General features: G+C 38.6%; 1 protein-coding gene across 5 annotated transcripts in view; it reads left to right on the forward strand.

Annotated features, from left to right (window-relative positions):
• The window catches only part of ATG10 (autophagy related 10), a 106,629-nt gene that overhangs the window by 70,045 nt on the left and 18,104 nt on the right, over nt 1-18,480 (forward strand). For 3 of the 5 annotated variants that reach the window (XM_083577149.1, XM_083577145.1, XM_083577148.1), the window contains exon 5: nt 3,023-3,120. In XM_083577149.1, the coding sequence (XP_083433275.1) occupies nt 3,023-3,120 (98 nt within the window). Of the gene's footprint in view, nt 1-3,022; nt 3,121-4,065; nt 4,150-15,722; nt 15,792-18,480 lie in introns of all 5 variants that reach the window. The other 2 variants (XM_083577146.1, XM_083577147.1) reach the window with 2 other exon arrangements.

The raw sequence follows: 18,480 nt of genomic DNA on the forward strand, positions 1-18,480 counted from the left end.
TGCTTGGAGGAAACTGATTAAATAGACCCATTTCAGTTCAAACTCTGACCCAGTCACGATACTTAAATTGTGTTGGTTGCCCTGATTGATTATATTTGCTAGGAGAGAGATGGAGGAGTGTGACCCTGCTTGTTCTCTTTAACCTGTTGGTGACTTCAGTACTGTTGACCACAGTATCCTTCTGTAACGGCTCTGAGAAGTGGTGGTTAGAGGTACCAAGTTATGATAGTTCCACTAGCACCTTTGAGGCCATTCCCAGAAAGTAGTTATGAAGGACTCTTGTTCAGTGCCACTGAAGTCCTCTGCTGTCCCACAGAGTTCCATGTTGCCCCCCCCCCCATTTAGTATCTGTTTGAAGCTTCTGGGAGCTATCATCAGGAAATTGGGAATGAGCTGTCGCCAATATGCAGATGACACCCAGATTTCTCTTTCTGTTCCACCTGCATCAGGAAATATTATTTACTTGCACCCCGGTCCTATGTATGCTGGTGTGTCAGACTTGAGTCATTAGTATAAAATTGTGGTGTGTGACATTGCAAAAGCCAGGTTTAGGATTGTGTTGTTAGTGTATAGTGTATATTAAAACTCACACACAAACACACACATTTTGGAGCATTTCCAAAACATATACAGTGGTACCTCAGGTTAAGTACTTAATTCATTCCGGAGGTCCGTACTTAACCTGAAACTGTTCTTAACCTGAAGCACCACTTTAGCTAATGGGGCCTCCTGCTGTTGCCGCTGCGCCGCAGGAGCATGATTTCTGTTCTCATCCTGAAGCAAAGTTCTTAACCTGAAGCACTATTTCTGGGTTAGTGGAGTCTGTAACCTGAAGCGTATGTAACCTGAAGCGTATGTAATCTGAGGTACCACTGTACTTCAATCATTAATGTTAAAAAATAAATAAAATCAACAGAAAACATAATATTTAAAATGTTAAACGTTTTGGAATGTGTCTGTGCTAGAGAGAAAGCAATACGTTATTTTTCTCTTGGTTGTATTTTTACCACTTCCATACATAATGCTGCTTCTGGTTGCATGATTCATGTTGCATCATCTGTATGGTTGTGATTTTCTGGCAGCAGTGTCCTATGAGCAATTTCTGGTGAAGTGTATCAGCTTAGCTGCTGACAACAGATAAATTAGAAATGTGATACTGGTAGTGTATCAAGAGGCAATCCTAGTTTTAACAAGGAAGCATGTTTAGCAGGGCGACATGCATGGCATTTCATCCTAAGTTCATTTGGCATAAGATGAGCTTTCTGTGCAGACTTCCCTGCACCTGTCCATTTTTGTGACTCTTCAGCTCATGTATATGCACCAAAATAGAAGTTTATGTAAACATCATATCTAAATTTCCAACATAGAAAACATAGCACCTGAGGATTCATAATCTTCAAAACTATTGTTGCTGGAACATTTGCCTCTGTATGACAACTGAGGAAGAGTAATAGTCAGTGAGAATATTATTTTATAACAACTTCAGTAAGTGCAATCACATCTCTGTGAAATGCTAAGTGATAAAGCTTTGATCTCTGAAAGAGGCAAAACTCACCCCAAATTCACACTATTCTTTATAAATTAAAAACCTAAATGAAGCTTAATTCTTAGTGAGAATTCAGAAGCCTGAAATTTTCCCTTTTATATTTATAGATAAAATGATTATTTTTCTTTTTACCATTTATTTGCATCATGGTAGTGTTGCTGGTGTGACCCATTTTAGGTCCAACACAGCAATCCAGGTGTGGGTCTCAGCCTAGTAGAGTAAGACCTTCTATCTAGATATTATTATGGGATTAGAGGAAACAACATAAAGTGCAATTTGTGGTTTCTGAGGACCAACAAATTGAATTTAAGACATGGTCAGGTATATATATATATTACAGCATAGATTATTTTATGTATTTATGTGTGGTTATATCTATAAGGTTTTTCTATTACTCTCTTTACAGTGATTAAACAGTGAACATTTGAAAGAATAGCAATTCAAATATGAAATTTAAATTATGTGTTGACAAATTAATATAGTAATAAGAGATTGTCATACTTATCTAAGCAAAAAATCCTTACATAACATCCAGAAGCAGCAGACATATGGAGGAGGGGAATTCCACAGCAGGAATCTGCTTGCTCTTTGTGCGCTCTCCAGTACTAAAAACCACACAAAGGAGATCACCAGGAACCTTTTCAATTGCATTTCCTCTATGTGTGGTAACTTAGGGCATGCTCCAGCTGCCTCATTAGTAGTTGTGGCTTGTGTATCATTTTTCACATAATGCAATAAAATCCTATTTCCCTACATAGATATTGTTGACTTTGCTTGCTCACCATTTTATTTTCCTACACTGAAGTTACCACTGGTAAGATGTCAACAGAGAAGTTTGTCTTCCATTTTGAGTGTGCTCAACAAAAATAAGATAAAACTGAATCTGATGGCAACAGGATTTCGGATTGTATCTAAACATGACATTCAAATGTTAATTGGACGAATAAATCTTGTTTATTTCACGGACATGAAAATGTCAGTGGAATAAAACTATTTATCACAGGATAATGGCCTCCTGACACCTGATAAATGCCAAGATAATGATACTTATTGAAAAAGCATCAAAATAGTCTCTCATTTGTCAAAAACAAATACTTGAGCAAAGATCATATGTTTCTTTTCAATACAGTAACTTCATTCTGTTATAAAACCTCAGCAACTATCCAGGATACAAGAGTAAGCACCAATCAATACTGCATGGTGAGGACTCTGAAGAGGGCAGTTATTCTGCTACGTGGACATGACAGCTACAAAACACTCAGCAGGGTTGGGCCATGTTCCATCTCTCTCTCTCTCACACACACACACACACACACACACACACCCAGCCACATACACAAACATCCCAGATGTTGTTGTGGCATCTTTTAAAGGAAATAGAATTTTCTCTGTGTTTTCTGTTTTTGCTTTTGAATTATCTGCATTTCGTGTGTGTATGTGGAGATACATATATTACAATTATTATTTTTTTTCCAGATGGAAGACCTTTAACTCTGGATGAAATATGGAAAGGTGTACATGAATGCTACAGGGAGCAGCTCTGGCAGGGACCCTGGGATACCATTACACAACAGGTTAGAGGCTTATTCCATCTATTACTTCATTACAGCATGGAATTAATTTAGTTGAATAATGGATACCAGTATCCCAAACTACACCTTTATTAGTCCAGAAAAAGGGATCTACCCTAAGAAGCCCATTTGCTAAATGTGAGAGATATTAATAGCAATAAAATATTAAATAATTATACAGTCTTTATTACATGGGTTTTAAGCACAACTAGCTATAGATGATTCCTATTTTTTTGTTACTACTGAAAATCTTTCTACAGACCAGATGGAGGTGAAGTTCTGAAATAGATAATTCACCTCTTTCTATGAGCCAATGTAAGTGGAACAATTCCCAGTTCCATTTTGAATAAAAATAGTCGTTCAGGAGAAGCATTTCTAATGCTATATTTAAAGGGACAAGAAATGTGTGTCACAGGCTCACTCTGGACCTGCCCTTCTATATAATAGAAATTCAGATTAATTTCTGTTGTAGTTGACAAGCACCTACAACTGTGTTGCTGTAAACAGAACTTTTCAGCTAACTGAAAAAGAAGGGGAAACAAATTCTGGCTGAGGCCATTGCTTTGGTATGATAAGCATGTATTAATCCAGCCTTACTTGGTTCTATTAGAACAGTGGTTTTCAACCAGTGTGCTGTGGCACCCTAGGGTGCCTTGAATGATGGTCATAAGTGCCGCAGGCAACACTGGCCTCTGTCCCTCCCTCTTTCCCTCCCTCCTCTGATGTCCTCTCGTGTCTCTGCCTCTCAAAGCTTTGCACAGCTGTTTGTTGCCTCAGCCCTGGCTACAAGCTCCACAGGCGAATGGTGCCTCTGGGGCTGGCCAGGGGGTGCTGGTTGTCAGGAACTGAGGAGCCTCGGAGTAAGCAAGCAAGGGAGCCCAGCCAGCTAGTCCATCAGCCCTTGCTCTTGGGGATGGATGGACAAATGGGAGGCCTTTTTTGTACTAGCTGTGTGAAATGACTGCCTGGTATCTGAGTGTCCAAAACTGAAGGGAAGCCTTTCCACAGTGGCGCCCACTGCTGCCTCCCAAGGTGAGTAAGATGGTGGCCTCATTTTCACCTTTGGCCAGTCTCTATTGGGCCACTAAGGCTGGGGGCATCCTCTGTGAGAGGAGGCACCTCTCTTTGGAGTGGGGGGGCAGCTCAGAGACCAAGGGTGCCAGCAGTGGCTGCCCAGAGGACTCCCAAGGACAGGGGAGAGGAGAGGAGGCTGAGGGAACACTCCACAAGGGAGGGTGTTCAAAAAAGGGTGAGAGTTGCCAGCTCTGCAGGCAAGGGGTGACATAACTGGGCTCCTGAGCCCCACAGGGGCACTGCAGAAAGAATGTAGTTGGTCAAGGGAGCCGTGGGCTCAGAAAGGTTGAAAACCTCTGTATTAGAAGGTAACCGTTATCATAAATGCAGAATTTTCCTTTGTTGAAGTTCTGTAAAATTAAGATGCAATTATTCTAAGATATATATGTATTTTGCAAAACTTGGAAACTAGGGCATTTTCAGACTGTCACTGTTTTGTGAATAGGATTCAGTTATATAGCAGCACATTCAAGTTGCGCAGTTGGTGAATTTTGCACACTTGCGCAACTAATTCCTCCCCCCCCCGGCCCAAACTTGAATCTTTTTTTCTTCAGTAAGGAAAATGATGGGGCAATACACTGTAAAGTGTGGATAATTACTCAACACAATGTCAACACAATGTCATATAACCTCCCCAGAAACAAAAATCAGTTCAACAGACAGTTGACATCAAAGAACATCCCTGCACATTTGTGCAAACAAATCAGGATAAATGTTCAGTTAGCAAGTCATCTGGAAGCAACCATAGACATATTTAAAGGACTTTGTTGGAAAGATTGGAGAGACATTGATTCAAGCGTAGGGTAAAAGATATAATCTTTAATGAGCCTCCTTCTCACCCCCCCCTTCCTCTCATTTGCCTCTGAAAAGCCTGTCTTGGAAGGGAGACTACAGCAGGCTTTACCACAAGTAGTGGAGGAGAAATTCTCCTTGCTGAGTTTAATCACATCCTGTCAAAAGTGCTTGTATGCTAAAATCTGGTGCTTTTAACTCTTGCCTATTCTTTGACTTGGAAAACTTCCCCTTGAACTTTGTGTAGGGGATGGTTGTATTTTCTCAGTGTGGAGAAAATAATTTTCTCTGATTGGTGGAAATTGATGGTGCTGCCATAGGCATTGGGGAAGTTTCTGGAAGTGCTACAATGGTTTGGTATTCTCCCATTGCTTTCTTTGCTTGATGCCTGATAGTGCACAGATAAGCTTGGTTGAGGTTATTCCAGCTTGCGCTAGCTGGTGTGGTGGCACAATTGAATTGCCACTATTAAGAAGCATGGGGAGAAGAGACAGAGTGCATAGGGAATTTATAAGATGGGTAACCTCAAAATGAATATTACCTTGAGGGTGGGGATATGGAAGATGCAGAACTGAAGACATGTTGAATAAAATAAAAACAGTTGATTTGAGGAAGGCATCTCTTAATTATGTCAAGTGTTCACCGTGATATAGGCAGTAACCAATTTGACACATGTTTAGCATTGTAATGTGTTGTCAAAATGGATCAGCGCAGTTTTGAGGAGAGAGAGGCACCATGAGGTATCTATATTTATGAGCTGAAATCGCCAATTTGCTCTACACAGATTCAGAAACTATTCAGATAATAAAAAACCTAGATGTAAAATAAAACTAATTCCAGATAATCCAGCCTTTGTAAAAGAGATTTCTGTGGTTAAAATTTACAATAATGTAACAAATAATAATGCAATAAAAATACAAAATATGTCTGCTTTCATTTGGCAACTAGAAAACTTATTTGATTTCTTTTTCATTCACTTTCACATAAATAGATACAGAATAAATGCCCCTGTACCCCTGGCTTCTACACCTAAGAATAGTTGTAATAAACTTTTCCTTGAGTAAATAGAATTCTGAGCAAATGAGCTCATACTCACTAAGGCTTAATCAATAATGGGATATATAATTGAATACACAAAGCTAGTGGTTGAGTAAGCTAATGAGAATGAACAGCTTGAGCCTTTAAATCATCAAGTTGCCAAGAAAAAAAATATAGAATCATAGAACCATTTCACATCTTTGACAAGACTATTGAATTCCTTCAGTGTGATCATCCTTATATGTGCCCTCAGTTGCATAGAAATAATATAGTATGTGAATCAGACACACAACCTGGTTATATAAGATAGGTACAAATGGAATTGTATTGTGTAATAGTTAATTATCATAGGTTTATAATATACCGTACCTTCCTTTTTTCCCTCCCCCCCCACATTTTCACTTTTTATTTTTATTCTATATTGTTTGTTTTAAGTGTTGTTTTAAAAACTGAAATAAAAAGAAAAGAAATACATACACAACCTGGATGATAGTCCAGGCTAATACTTGGAAATATACATACCAGGGTGCTCTCAGGTGGTCACAGGTATAAGCAACCTATAAGGTAGCATTTTTGTGAGAATTTGGTGGTGGCATCAAATGTTTGTTCTAGATGGAAGTATAGGTAGTCCGACTGTCTAAGGAAGTGGTGTGTTCTAATGTTCCAATGTTAGATAGGGTTATATTTCCCTTAAGGAATGGGTTTGCATTTGAGGGATCCATTTCTATCACTTTGAGTCCTTTTGTGTGGTGTATACTTCACTAGCTTAGGCAAGTATACCAGATGAGTATGTATAATTATTTCACCCCAGAAACTCCCAATTTTCTTGTATGTATGTCAAGCATACATGCATGGTTTATGATGCTGGCTTGTTTTAAACCAACCATTAAGATTCACCATAGTTCATTCTCATTTGAAAGTAACTAGAATCACCAATACCCCTAAGTTTATGATAGCCTCTACTTGTATGAACAATATGTATAATAATTGTTAGAATTAGCTTTTAAAGCACCTTATGATCCTTAAAATTGATTGTACAAAAGGATTATGCCTAACAAGTGATTTTTCTAAATGATTTAACAGATCTGTTGAGCGTATATAATTCCAAGCAGAATCACTTTTTATATTGCCTGATCTAGTTAAGCTGAAGTACATGGACTCAAATGTGATTTAGTCCATAATGTGTAGGTTTCAGTGGCATACATCCAAATACTTTGGCTGAAAGTGTTTTGCATTATGCATTGCAAATAGCATAATAATTGAAGTAGCAATGGAAAAGAAAAAATAGATACACAGTTTATATATGATGGTGTTTAGACTTCTGTTGGATGGTTCTACTGGTAAGCTGTGTTAAAGGGATTTATAGAACCCTTTTTCTGTTCTCTAATTCTTTGATTGTAACTCTTTCCCTGTGCAGTAGCTGCAATCCTTAAATGGAACAGGAGGAATCAACTGGATCAGGAATGATCAGTGATGAACCCAGACTGCAAGACTGAGCCATGTGCCCCTTAAACCGGCGCTGTCAGTGGAACCATTTAACAGAAAAGACCATAGCTTAATTTTAAGAGGAATTTGCAGAATATGTGTAGTATTTCCATACACATACCAAGAGAAAAAGTTAGGTCATAGAATCATAGAACTGTAGAGTTGGAAAGGGATCCCAAGGGTCATCTAGTCCAATCCCCTGCAATGCAGGAATCTCAACTAAAGCATCCATGGCAGATGGATCCAACGTCTACTTAAAAGCATCCAATGAAGGAGAGTTCACCACCTTCTGAGGGAGTCCGTTCCAGTGTCAAACAGGTCTTGCTGTTAGAAAGTTTTTAGTTAGAATCTCCTTTCTTGTAACTTGAAGCCATTAGTACAGGTCCTATCCTCCACAGCACGAGAAAGTAAATTTGTTCCATCATCCATGTGACAGCACTTTAGATATTTGAAGTTGGCTGCGTCTGGCTGTTAACCAGAAGGTTGGTGTTTTGAGCCCCGCCAGGGATGGCTGTGGACAGGATTCCTGCATTGCAGGGGGCTGAACCTGAGGGTCCCTGTCAACTCTATGATTCTTTGATTCTGTCTCCTCTCAGTCCCCACTTTTCCAGGCTAAATATACCCAGTTCCCTCAACCGTTCCTCATAAGGCATGGCTTCCAGGCTGTTTATCATCTTGGTCCCTCTCCTTTGCACACATTCCAGCTTGTCAGTATCCTTCTTAAATTGTGGTAGAACTGGACACAGTATTCTAGTATGGTTTGCTTTTGACATTTATTTTGTAGCCAAGAGGGCAACAGCAGTATTACACAGAAAAGGCTTGTTTACATTAGAGGTGCTTGAGGATTTCATTTGGCCAACATTTTTTTAGTGAACTAGCTTGATTCACATCACATCTAATATGTACAGTTTTACTTGTACTTTTTGTACTTCTCTGTGTCACACTACTTACCTCAAAAAAGTACCAAAATGTGTACAAAATAAATAGGTTGATAAATAGGTTCAAAATGTCAATTTTCATGCAATTATTTTAAAAAACCACAGATAGAGAAACAGGACAAAATGGATGTATGAATGAACATGTGTGAAACTGATATGGATCATAAATTAATTAATTGATCAATCAATTCCTAATTCATATGCTTACCAGACCTGCTGACTCTAGCCCAGCTTTTCTCAACCTTGGGTCCCCAGATGTTGTTGAACTACAACTCCCATCACCCCTAGCTAGCAAGGCCAGAGCTCAGGGATAATGGGAGTTGTAGTCCAACAACATCTGGGGACCCACAGGTTGAGGACCACTGCTCTAGCCCTTTGTGTAATTTATTTAGTAAAATGTGTGACACTAGATTAGTGGCCCTGTTCATGTATATCCTTGATGAAAGTGTTTATACATAAGTAAATAAATTGGCCTAGTTCAGAAAGGTTTTAGTGATAATTTACATTGGGAAAAGGGCAATGTGATTTCATGTGTGCCAGGAGCTTAAACTTCCTGGCATCTCCAGGATTTCTGCCATCAGGGTTGCAAAAGTTCTCTTCCTCAGAACCACATTATTGTAGGCTTAGTTCCCTCGCTACGAACTCTAAAGATATTTCAGTGCTGTGTCATGTATTTCATGTGAACAGGTACCATCTTGTCCACACCTCTGCAATATCAGCATCAAGTTGCACTATTTTTACATTAATCCAGCTGTTATTCTTTTCATTGTGTGGTTAAGAACCCAAAAGACATATTCTTTATAGTACAGCAGTAATTCTGTCCATTGCATCACTTAATTTATTGCAGCGTTAACACAAAAATCAATAAACATTATTTCTAAAATGACCAAGTATGTTAATGGTGTGATATTTTTTTTCTTAAAGGAAAGAGATTCTTAACTGTTTCTGGAGGGCTTTGATGTAGTGGTGCTGAGGCACAGCAAAGTGACATTGTTGTAGGGAAGTTTTATATCTTAATACTTGACTCATGTGTGGGTAGCTATTCTTAGACATATTCGAGAATTCTGTTAAACAGAAGAGGTTGCATTCAGTATAGTTTAACAGAAGGCTGCTAATTTTTCCCCCTGTGAAATTTCTTTGAGCTATATCAACAGTTGCTACAGAACACTGGCTAGAACTTCTGGAAAAGCTTTTGTAGTATCAATAGAGAAGATAATAAGTGCCATTATTGCTGGACATGTTTTGCCCTCAAAGTTCTTGTTTCAATCATAAGGCAGTCCTGCCGACATAGAGTTTGGAAGTATTCAGATCTAGAGATGGTCATTGGCACCCAGAAGTCTAAAGTCACACCATTCTGCTCTTTTGATGGAAGTTCCATTCTACTACTGCTTTGGGGGATAAACACAGCTACTTGTTCCCCCCACTTTATATGACCACAGAATTTTCTGTGGTGCGCGTTGAGTGTTTGAATTTGTGTGGAGACTTGGAATAAGAGTCTGAGTAACAGCCCTTTCCTGGGTATCTGCCTTCCACCTTTTTTAAAAAAAGATGAATGGAAGAGGAACACAATCCTTAGGTGCAGACAATCTTAATACAACTCTTCTTTTTAAATGGGTAGGGTTTTGATATGTGCAGTGACATACCATGCTGGTGAATATTTTGCTGCTCAATACACCTTCGCTATTACCTTTTCAATTGCCGCAATTTTAGCACATTTATTGCTTTTTAGAATTTTAGATTACTGCTAAAGACCTTTCCCTTTTTATATTAAAATATTAGCACTTAAATGAAAGAGTTGTAAAACTATAGTGAAAAACGTTATTTTTTCACATTTCTTGGACAGCTCTTTTTAAAAGAAGCAAACGCTTACCACTAATTAAAAAGCTTTTTTTTAGGGAGCTCAGATTTATTAGATTTTTTAAAAATAAGGATTGCCCAGGTGAATTGGGCCTTCTTCACTCAAAGCATCTGTGTCACACCTTCAGGCCTAGATGATGAAACATAGCAGGTTGTATACACAGATAAGGGCACAATACATACCCCTTGATAGTGTGGAAAGTATTCTGCAATTCTGGTAGTTTACAGCAGGAGAGCAGTGATTAGTAGTACTAGGAATCATCTGTCTGGTAGCAGCCTAAGATATTTGTTAACTTGTCAAATTTTCTTGATTTAACAGGATTTTTAAATTTTGCAGGCATCCTAAAACATGTTTTGAAAGATTTTCAAACTCTTACATTTTCTCTTATCAGGTTGTGTTTATACCAAATTCTGCTCCAATATCATTCGTTCCATCCGTACACAGCTTGTTGGATTGTCTTCTTATACCTTAAAAAAACCCCACAACTTCAGAACATATTTTAAGGAGTCATTTAATAAAATGACATGTAAGATACTAAAAAGTTGATGGCTAAATTAATTTTATTTTGGCAAGTATTGAAAAATATGTCATCTGTTTATTTTCATGAAAGAATGAGTGATGTGCCAGTTCTAAGAACAAGAACTAGTCTGCCAATTTTCCAGTATAAACTTTTTTTTAAAAAGTGTTTAATCAGTTATAAACTTAAAGTGTAACTGAATAGACTGTGCTTCATAGTGGGTTTTGTTGCTGTTGTTGAATTTATGCAGCATGTTCGTTGTACTTGTCAAATTATGCTTCTCCATTAAGAAGAGAGATCCTTGTTCTTAGGAGTGGAACAGAAAACTAAACAGGAGGGCAAAGAAAAGGGCAATCCCAGTAACAGTCAAGGCTTATCAACAGGGCTGTAGTCTACAGATACCAGAGAACAATAACTCCCATCATCCTTGAATATTGGTGAAGTTGGCTAGGACTAATAGCAGTGCAGCAACTTATGGGAGCAGCACCAGTTTGCCATTGCAATTTACAGAGGAAAGTTATTATTCTGTACATGCTAGAGCAGGTAGTTTTTCAGAGTTTTTGTGTTAATATCTGAAATGCATTGATCACTTCAACAAAATAGCCACTGACATTTATCTCCTGGAGGTGCAAGAAAACTGAGATAGATTGTATGTTGTAATCTTTTTCTTACCAAGTGTCATGTACTAGCGAAGGGAAGGAGGGTCATAGTCAGCTTGCTATATGGTACCCCAAGCAACTGAGTATAGCTCAGTGTTTTCTTCTTTCCCCATGCAAGTTGACCATGTTCTTTACAGTCTCATTTATTTTGATACAGATAAATATTTATTTTACAAATGTGGTGCATAAGCAATATGAGATCAATGCACTAAGCACTGTTGGATACAGAATGGGATTTGGATCCAGTATCACTTTTGCTTGAACCTGGGGAATAAAGATGGGAAAAGAAGGATGGCCACTGTTTCATAAGCACCTCACAGGAAGACCCTGATGAGATCATTTTGTTACAATAAGTACTGAAAAATAACCAGGTTGCATTTCCCTAGTCCTTGAAAGGTTATCGCATAATAAATCTGTTAGTCTTTAAGGTGCCACAAGACTCATTCTTTTTGCTGAAACAGACTAACATGGAATGATGGTACCTTAAAGTTCTGTGCACATGTAGATAACAACAAATGACTTCTATTGCTGAACAAAAGCTCCATCACAGAGTAGTTGGCAATTTGTCATTGTATAAATTTGAATTACAAGTCGGGGGGGGGGGCACAGAGAGAGAGAGGAGAGAGAGAGGCCTCACTGTTTCTATGGCAGCTTCTGATATATTTGCCTTCACTTGATTATCCAGTAGCATTTCAAGTGATGTCTTGCTAGTCTCACTTTTCTAGGTGCAACAATCACAGCAGGGAAATGCGTCTCTATTTTATTAAATCTAATAAAGTGTAGAACAGAAATAGCCAACTTGGTACCACATTAGCTCCTTCTTGATAGAGGATAATGTTAAATACTGAGGAGAGACCATATCTCAGTGCAGAGCACATGTTTTGCATGTACAAGGTCTTAAGTTTGCAACTCCAGTTACAATAAGCTCAGGAGGAGAGCTTCAAAAGTCATCAACCTGAGACCCTGGAGAGTTGCCAGTCAGAATAGGTAATCCTGGGCTAGTTGTAGTCTAAATCAGTATAGGGCAGCTTCATATTTTCAACATGTCTTATCTAAAAAGCAGGATTCTCAAAACAATTTCCTTAGGAATGTGTCCTCTATATATAGTGGCCTTAAATTGAAGCACTCTATTCTGTGTCTTTATACTGCGCTTAGCTTTTCTCCAAAATAAGTATTATAAATATTGTTCGACGTGCACAACATTGTTCCATATGGAAGGAATATGTTATCGCCTCTGGCTGAGACTGTGGCTGCCTTGTTTCTTGAAAACTTAAAACAGTTTCTTTCTTTCAAACCTCAGTATTTGATTCAGTGAACATATACAAGGGCAAGGTAGTGAGTCAACAGAGGACCGTTGCCAGAAGCTCTTGATTCAAAGAAGAGAAAATTGTGCTACCAAGCTAATTTGTAATTAAAAAATAAGTTTATGGAGAAAATAAAATAAAGTTTCCCAATTTGCACTTCATTTCCCATTGCAGGAGGATTTGGACTTGGTATTTATTTAATTTTATTTTTTTGTAATGGCTGAAATAGTGAGAGTTCCAGTTTCTTTTCGAAAACAAGCTTCTAAATGATTGAGTGCTGTATTCCGAGGCTAGGCTCTGGTTAAAAAATGAAACATTCTCCCCTAGTAACAGCAGGGCGGCTTGACTAATGGGAATTGAACATTTCCTTTCCTGTCATGATCCGAACAGAGAGAGGCCTTATTAAGGCTGTCCACTTCCCTTTTTTTAAAAAATGGGATTGTTTAGAAATCTTTATTATTTAAGCAATGTATAGGCAAACATGACTCTTGTTGGGGTTCTGCTGTTTACCCATCTACTTTAGCAATCACTGTGAACTCAGCATTGTTCTACTGACTTTGTCTCATCACTATCTTGGAGCATTACTTGGAGCATAAGTATTGGTATTTGAAATCCCTCTGCTAAATCAAAATTCCATTGCTTTTTTAGACTCCAGCTGAGTGGTGTACCTTAAGCAAACATGTATCAAATTGTATATATGGGTTCTAGAATGATGTGTTGGTGCGGGTTTGAGGTAATATCTGCAGAGGGATGTTTTGGTGGTCAGGTGCATATAGTCTTTATAGCCCAGCCTTTCCCTACCTGGGCCCTCCAGATGTTGGACCTAAATTCTTAGCAGCCCTAGTCAACAGGACCAATGATAAGGACCAAAACATCTGAAGGGCACCAGATTGGGTATGGCTGCTGTAGTCCATGAATTAGTTCATTTCAACCTTCACTAGTCCAATGTCTATCTGGGTGGCAGAGCACTGGACACAAACCTGTGTATTTTAATTGCATGTCAATCATCCTTTTCTCAGAGTTTTCAGGAAGTAAAGTTTATTATTATTCCCTCCTCTTAGTCTGAAGAATGGGTGAAGTCTCAGGTGGTATTGAAAAAATGTTCAGTTACAAACGCTTTCTGCTGCCCTTGATAAAAGTCTTGACATCCCTCTATGAATGATTTTCATCAAAGCTATATCATGCAAACTGGATGTGACAGAGGATGTTTTGGACAACAATCCCTTTCCACTATAGGAGAAATGGAGAGCCCATAAAGGCTATGATGGATGCTCCAAGGCAGTTTAATGTAGCACTAGAGAAAATAGAAGCCATTACTACTGGAGGAGCTCCAGTTATGACAGGGAAAATAAATGGTGCTGTTACAGGAAATGTACCAACAACAAACTACCTGCTGTTTGGGGGAAGGGAAGTAAAACACACAGTACCAGCTATCCAGAACTAATTACCTTGCTGTAATGCCCAAAAGTGACATTCGTTGTTAATTGAAATTTGACATGGATAATATTTCACATATTATTTTAGGCATTATCTCACTGTGTGCTTAAAGTTATATAACACAGGCTGAAAGTTTTGTTTTGTCAGTGCTAGAACTTAGGCATGGTTTGCTTTCTCTTGGGATGAAAAGAGAGTATTTCATATTTTTTTCTCATTGAGATCTAGTAGAAATGACATTTTATTTGGTCAATGATAAAAGAAGCATAAGGGACTTGAAACCAGAAAGATTTGTCTTTATTGAATGCTGCTGTTGCACATTCTGGAAAAAGAAGCTTGCCCCATAATGTAATGGCTTTTGGGGCCATCAAACTCCTAGTGTAGGACTGCATTCCTATTTTCAGATTGCAAAACAAAAAGCTTTTTAAAAATATCACAGCTGCTATCTTCCTGTTTTCGCTCGGAATTGCTCTATAGCAGAAGATAAAACTAATTATCATTAGGTTCAATGTGTCATTAAGCATTTCCTGGCTTTCCTTCATAATAAGATCTTTTGAAAAAGAGAGTCAAGCAGAATCTTCTGTCTGACAATCCATGATACAGAAAATGGTGGGAAATCAATTGCCTTGGTGGGGGGGAAATTCTGGTAGACCCTTTGTTTCATGTCTATGATGCTGTCACATTCTTTGCAGGGAAATAATGCTTTAAGTTTCAGAAAAGTATTTTCACTTTTTGATGCTTTGTTCCTGTCCAGAAGACGCTTTTGCTCCTGTAAATGTCAGGTTGCCTCCTGCAAAATTCCAACACACATTAATCAGGAAATGTCTACTGCAGTAGCAGTTTCACCCACAAAAGATTAATTTATAACTAAACTAAGTTGATTTTTCATTTAAATAGGTTTGTGCTTGCAAAACTCAGTGTGATTCATGTTTCTTTTCATCACTGATATATAAGCCTGACATCTGGAAACTAAATGCTACTTTGCCTTTGCGGAGAGGATTTCCAGACACAAAAATTAAGGAAACTTCATATAGTAGAAAGTTTTTCAACATATGTATTTTGGCATTCTTACTTTGTTTATACATTCCTCTTTCTATGTCTCTATACTATTTTCTATATCTCAATCCCAGTTGGTGGCTTGGACAAAGAGAGGGGAAGCAGTAGCTTTGGAAACTGCTCTAGGAACTACACAAGGAGCGAGTTTTCCATTATCAATTCCCCGAGCTGCTAACTCTTTCGATAACCTTCATTGCATTGGCAACTATCCACAACTTGCTTTAGTGTGCCTCCATTTCATTGGTTTAACCTTGGATGTACATCAGACTTTTTAACAACTCACAAACAAAAGGACATGGTTGAGCTTATCATATAAAAGTCTTAGCACAAAAGTTTGAAAAATATAGCTTCCTTCCAAACTACTTGAGTGTTGAGTGTAAACTAAAGTAGCAACTTTGGGGGATTGATATAGTCAGTCAAAAGTGAAAATCTGCATTTTTTTTGTTTCAGAATAGTCTTGATTCAAAGGCAATCATGTTTACATGTACCAAAGGGAGGGTAGGCTTGCTGCTGAATGAGGTAAATTATCTGTATGATGTGTCTGATGTGTGTTCCAGAGTGCACAATAGGGATCACTTAGCCTATAAAGAGAAGACTTACCTGGATCTGAAATATATTTCATTTATGAATCATTTCCTGTGAAACATCCCAAAGTGATTCAACAATTTTAACAGTAAAAATGTATCTAAAAGCAATTTCAAGCCTAATACAGAGACTGGGGAAAGAATCTCCACTTAATAGTGTTGTTGGAAAAAGAAGTTCTTTAATAGGTGCCGAAATATAATAGAGGTACCAGCTCTTTGATACATAACAGGAGAGAGTTTCAAAAAGCAGATATTTCCATACTAGAGGTCTGATTCCTACATTTGTATGGGCTCTCTTGCAGAGTGCAGTGATCATTTGAGTATATAAGTAAGTAGTTAAGTGATCTTCTAGGTAGTGTGGTGTAATTATTAGAGGGCCTGACTAGGATCTGGGAAACCAGGGCTCAAATCTCCACTTGGCCATGAATCTCACTGGGTGGCAGTGAGCCACTAACTCAACGCTCAGGTTGTTGTGAGGATAAAATGGGAAGGAAGAGAACTATGTATGGCACCTTGAGCTCCATGGGGGAAAGGGGGCTATAAATGTGATACATAATTAAATAACTAGATATCTAGACTGGGTCTCAAACTGTATAGGCCTTTGTACACCAGTACCAACACCTTATACTTAGCCTGGTAGCTAATTGGTTGCCAGTGCAATTCTTTTACTGGTGGCGTAACATGAAGGACCGTCTCCACCCCCATCGTTCTACTGAGGTCCAGCACCGAGGGCCTTCTGGCGGTTCCCTCACTGCGAGAAGCCAAGTTACAGGGAACCAGGCAGAGGGCCTTCTCGGTAGTGGCACCCTCCCTGTGGAATGCCCTCCCACCAGATGTCAAAGAGAACAACAACTACCAGACTTTTAGAAGACATCTGAAGTCAGCCCTGTTTAGGGAAGCTTTTAATGTTTGATGTATTAGAGTATTTTAATATTTTTTTTGGAAGCCGCCCAGAGTGGCTGGGGAAGCACAGCCAGATGGGCGGGGTATAAATAATAAATTATTATATTATTATTGTTATTATGGTGGCAGTATTCTGCCCCAGTGAGCGGTCAAGCTGCTGCAATTTGCGCTAGCTGCAGCTTCCAGGCCAACCTCAGGGGCAGTCCCACATAGAGTGCATTGCAACAATCCAATCTGGAGGTTGCCAATTCATGGTGTTGCAGTCCAAAAATGGCCATAACTAGTTTTTTTTTAAAATAAAAATCAGCCAGAGCTCATAAAAGGCACTCAGGTCACCTGGGCATGTCACTTTACAGAGATGGATTGAACCTACTCCTTCAGGGCCAATTGACAGTAATTGACCCCAAGACTTTGAACATACAATTGGGGGACAATAATTGACCCCAAGACTTTGAACCTACTCCTTCAGGAGTGGTTGACAATAATTGACAATAATTGATAAAATCGCAAGGTGAAGTCTTAAGGTAGGTAGGTGTGTATGTGTGTGAATGAGGGGGAGAGAGAAACAACTTGAAGAAGAGTTGATGTGTTCATATTCACAGCACAACAAGACATGGGCAAGACATAACTGGAATGTGTGCATAAGTAGGGACGTAGTGTTGTTATTTAATACCATTGATGTCGTGCACACTATCCAATAGATTTCTGTGATTTTTGTTCCATCCTTTTCTAGACAGTATTCCACATTCCAGCGACCCTGCAAGTTCAGGAGAAAATCTTATTTTCCCAGCAACAATATATTTAGTTTGAACTGTAGGAAAATGCAATATCCTTGACACAGAAAATGGTGTATAATAGCAGGATGACCTTCATTATATCAGAGCCATTATCTGATGAAACAAGATAAAGACACTATGCTGGGTACAGATACTCAAGATGTAGGTCAAAGAAAATGTTTGGGGAAAGGTTGTCAGTTCATTGTTTTAGTGCAACAGTGTTCTGACTGTTGGTAGCATAGAATTAGATTAACAACAACATGTTAAAATAACAACAACAAAGTATCTAAATATACATACTGTACAACTAAGGAGATTATATTATTTTTTGTTGTGTGGATAGTCTTAATGTTACATTTTTGTGAAAATTCAGCATGTGAAATTGCTTTTGTGTCTAGATGGAAAATCAGGAATTCTAACAAAAATCTGAACGTGCATGTTATTGGTTAAGTTGATCATGCTGTTTGTGTGTGTAATTAATATTCAGTATCTTCAGCAAAACACTGCTAAGAAAGTAGTGTGTATTGTATATCAGTAAGCATCCTATATTGGGGGAAAGAATCCATCACATCAGTGATGGAGTTCCAACTTTACAGAGTGTAGGAGGGCAAGTACCTGCCTCAGTAGCTTATAACCTGCATTTCAGTAGAGCTGGAAGGGGCAGGAAGTGTATGCAGGGGTAAACAGAGAAGCTGTATGCAAGTTGAGTTAACTGTAAGGAATGGGAACAAGGTGGTTGTGCCAAAGGCCTTATAGAAATTATCCGCAAAGCTGTTAGCTGCCTAGGACAAAGGTGCTTCTCTTTGTGGCATCCCATCAGTAATGCTAATGAAGCCAGTGAGACCACAATATTTGTGCCTCTCTGATATTAGAGCATATTAGCCAGTATCCTCGAGAGAAGAGACAAGCAGAGAGGGACGATGAGAGAGGCGAGATCTAGAAGCA

The sequence above is a fragment of the Podarcis filfolensis genome, assembly GCF_964270895.1.
Source record: "Podarcis filfolensis genome assembly, chromosome: 11".
Classification (NCBI taxonomy): Eukaryota; Metazoa; Chordata; class Lepidosauria; order Squamata; family Lacertidae; genus Podarcis; species Podarcis filfolensis.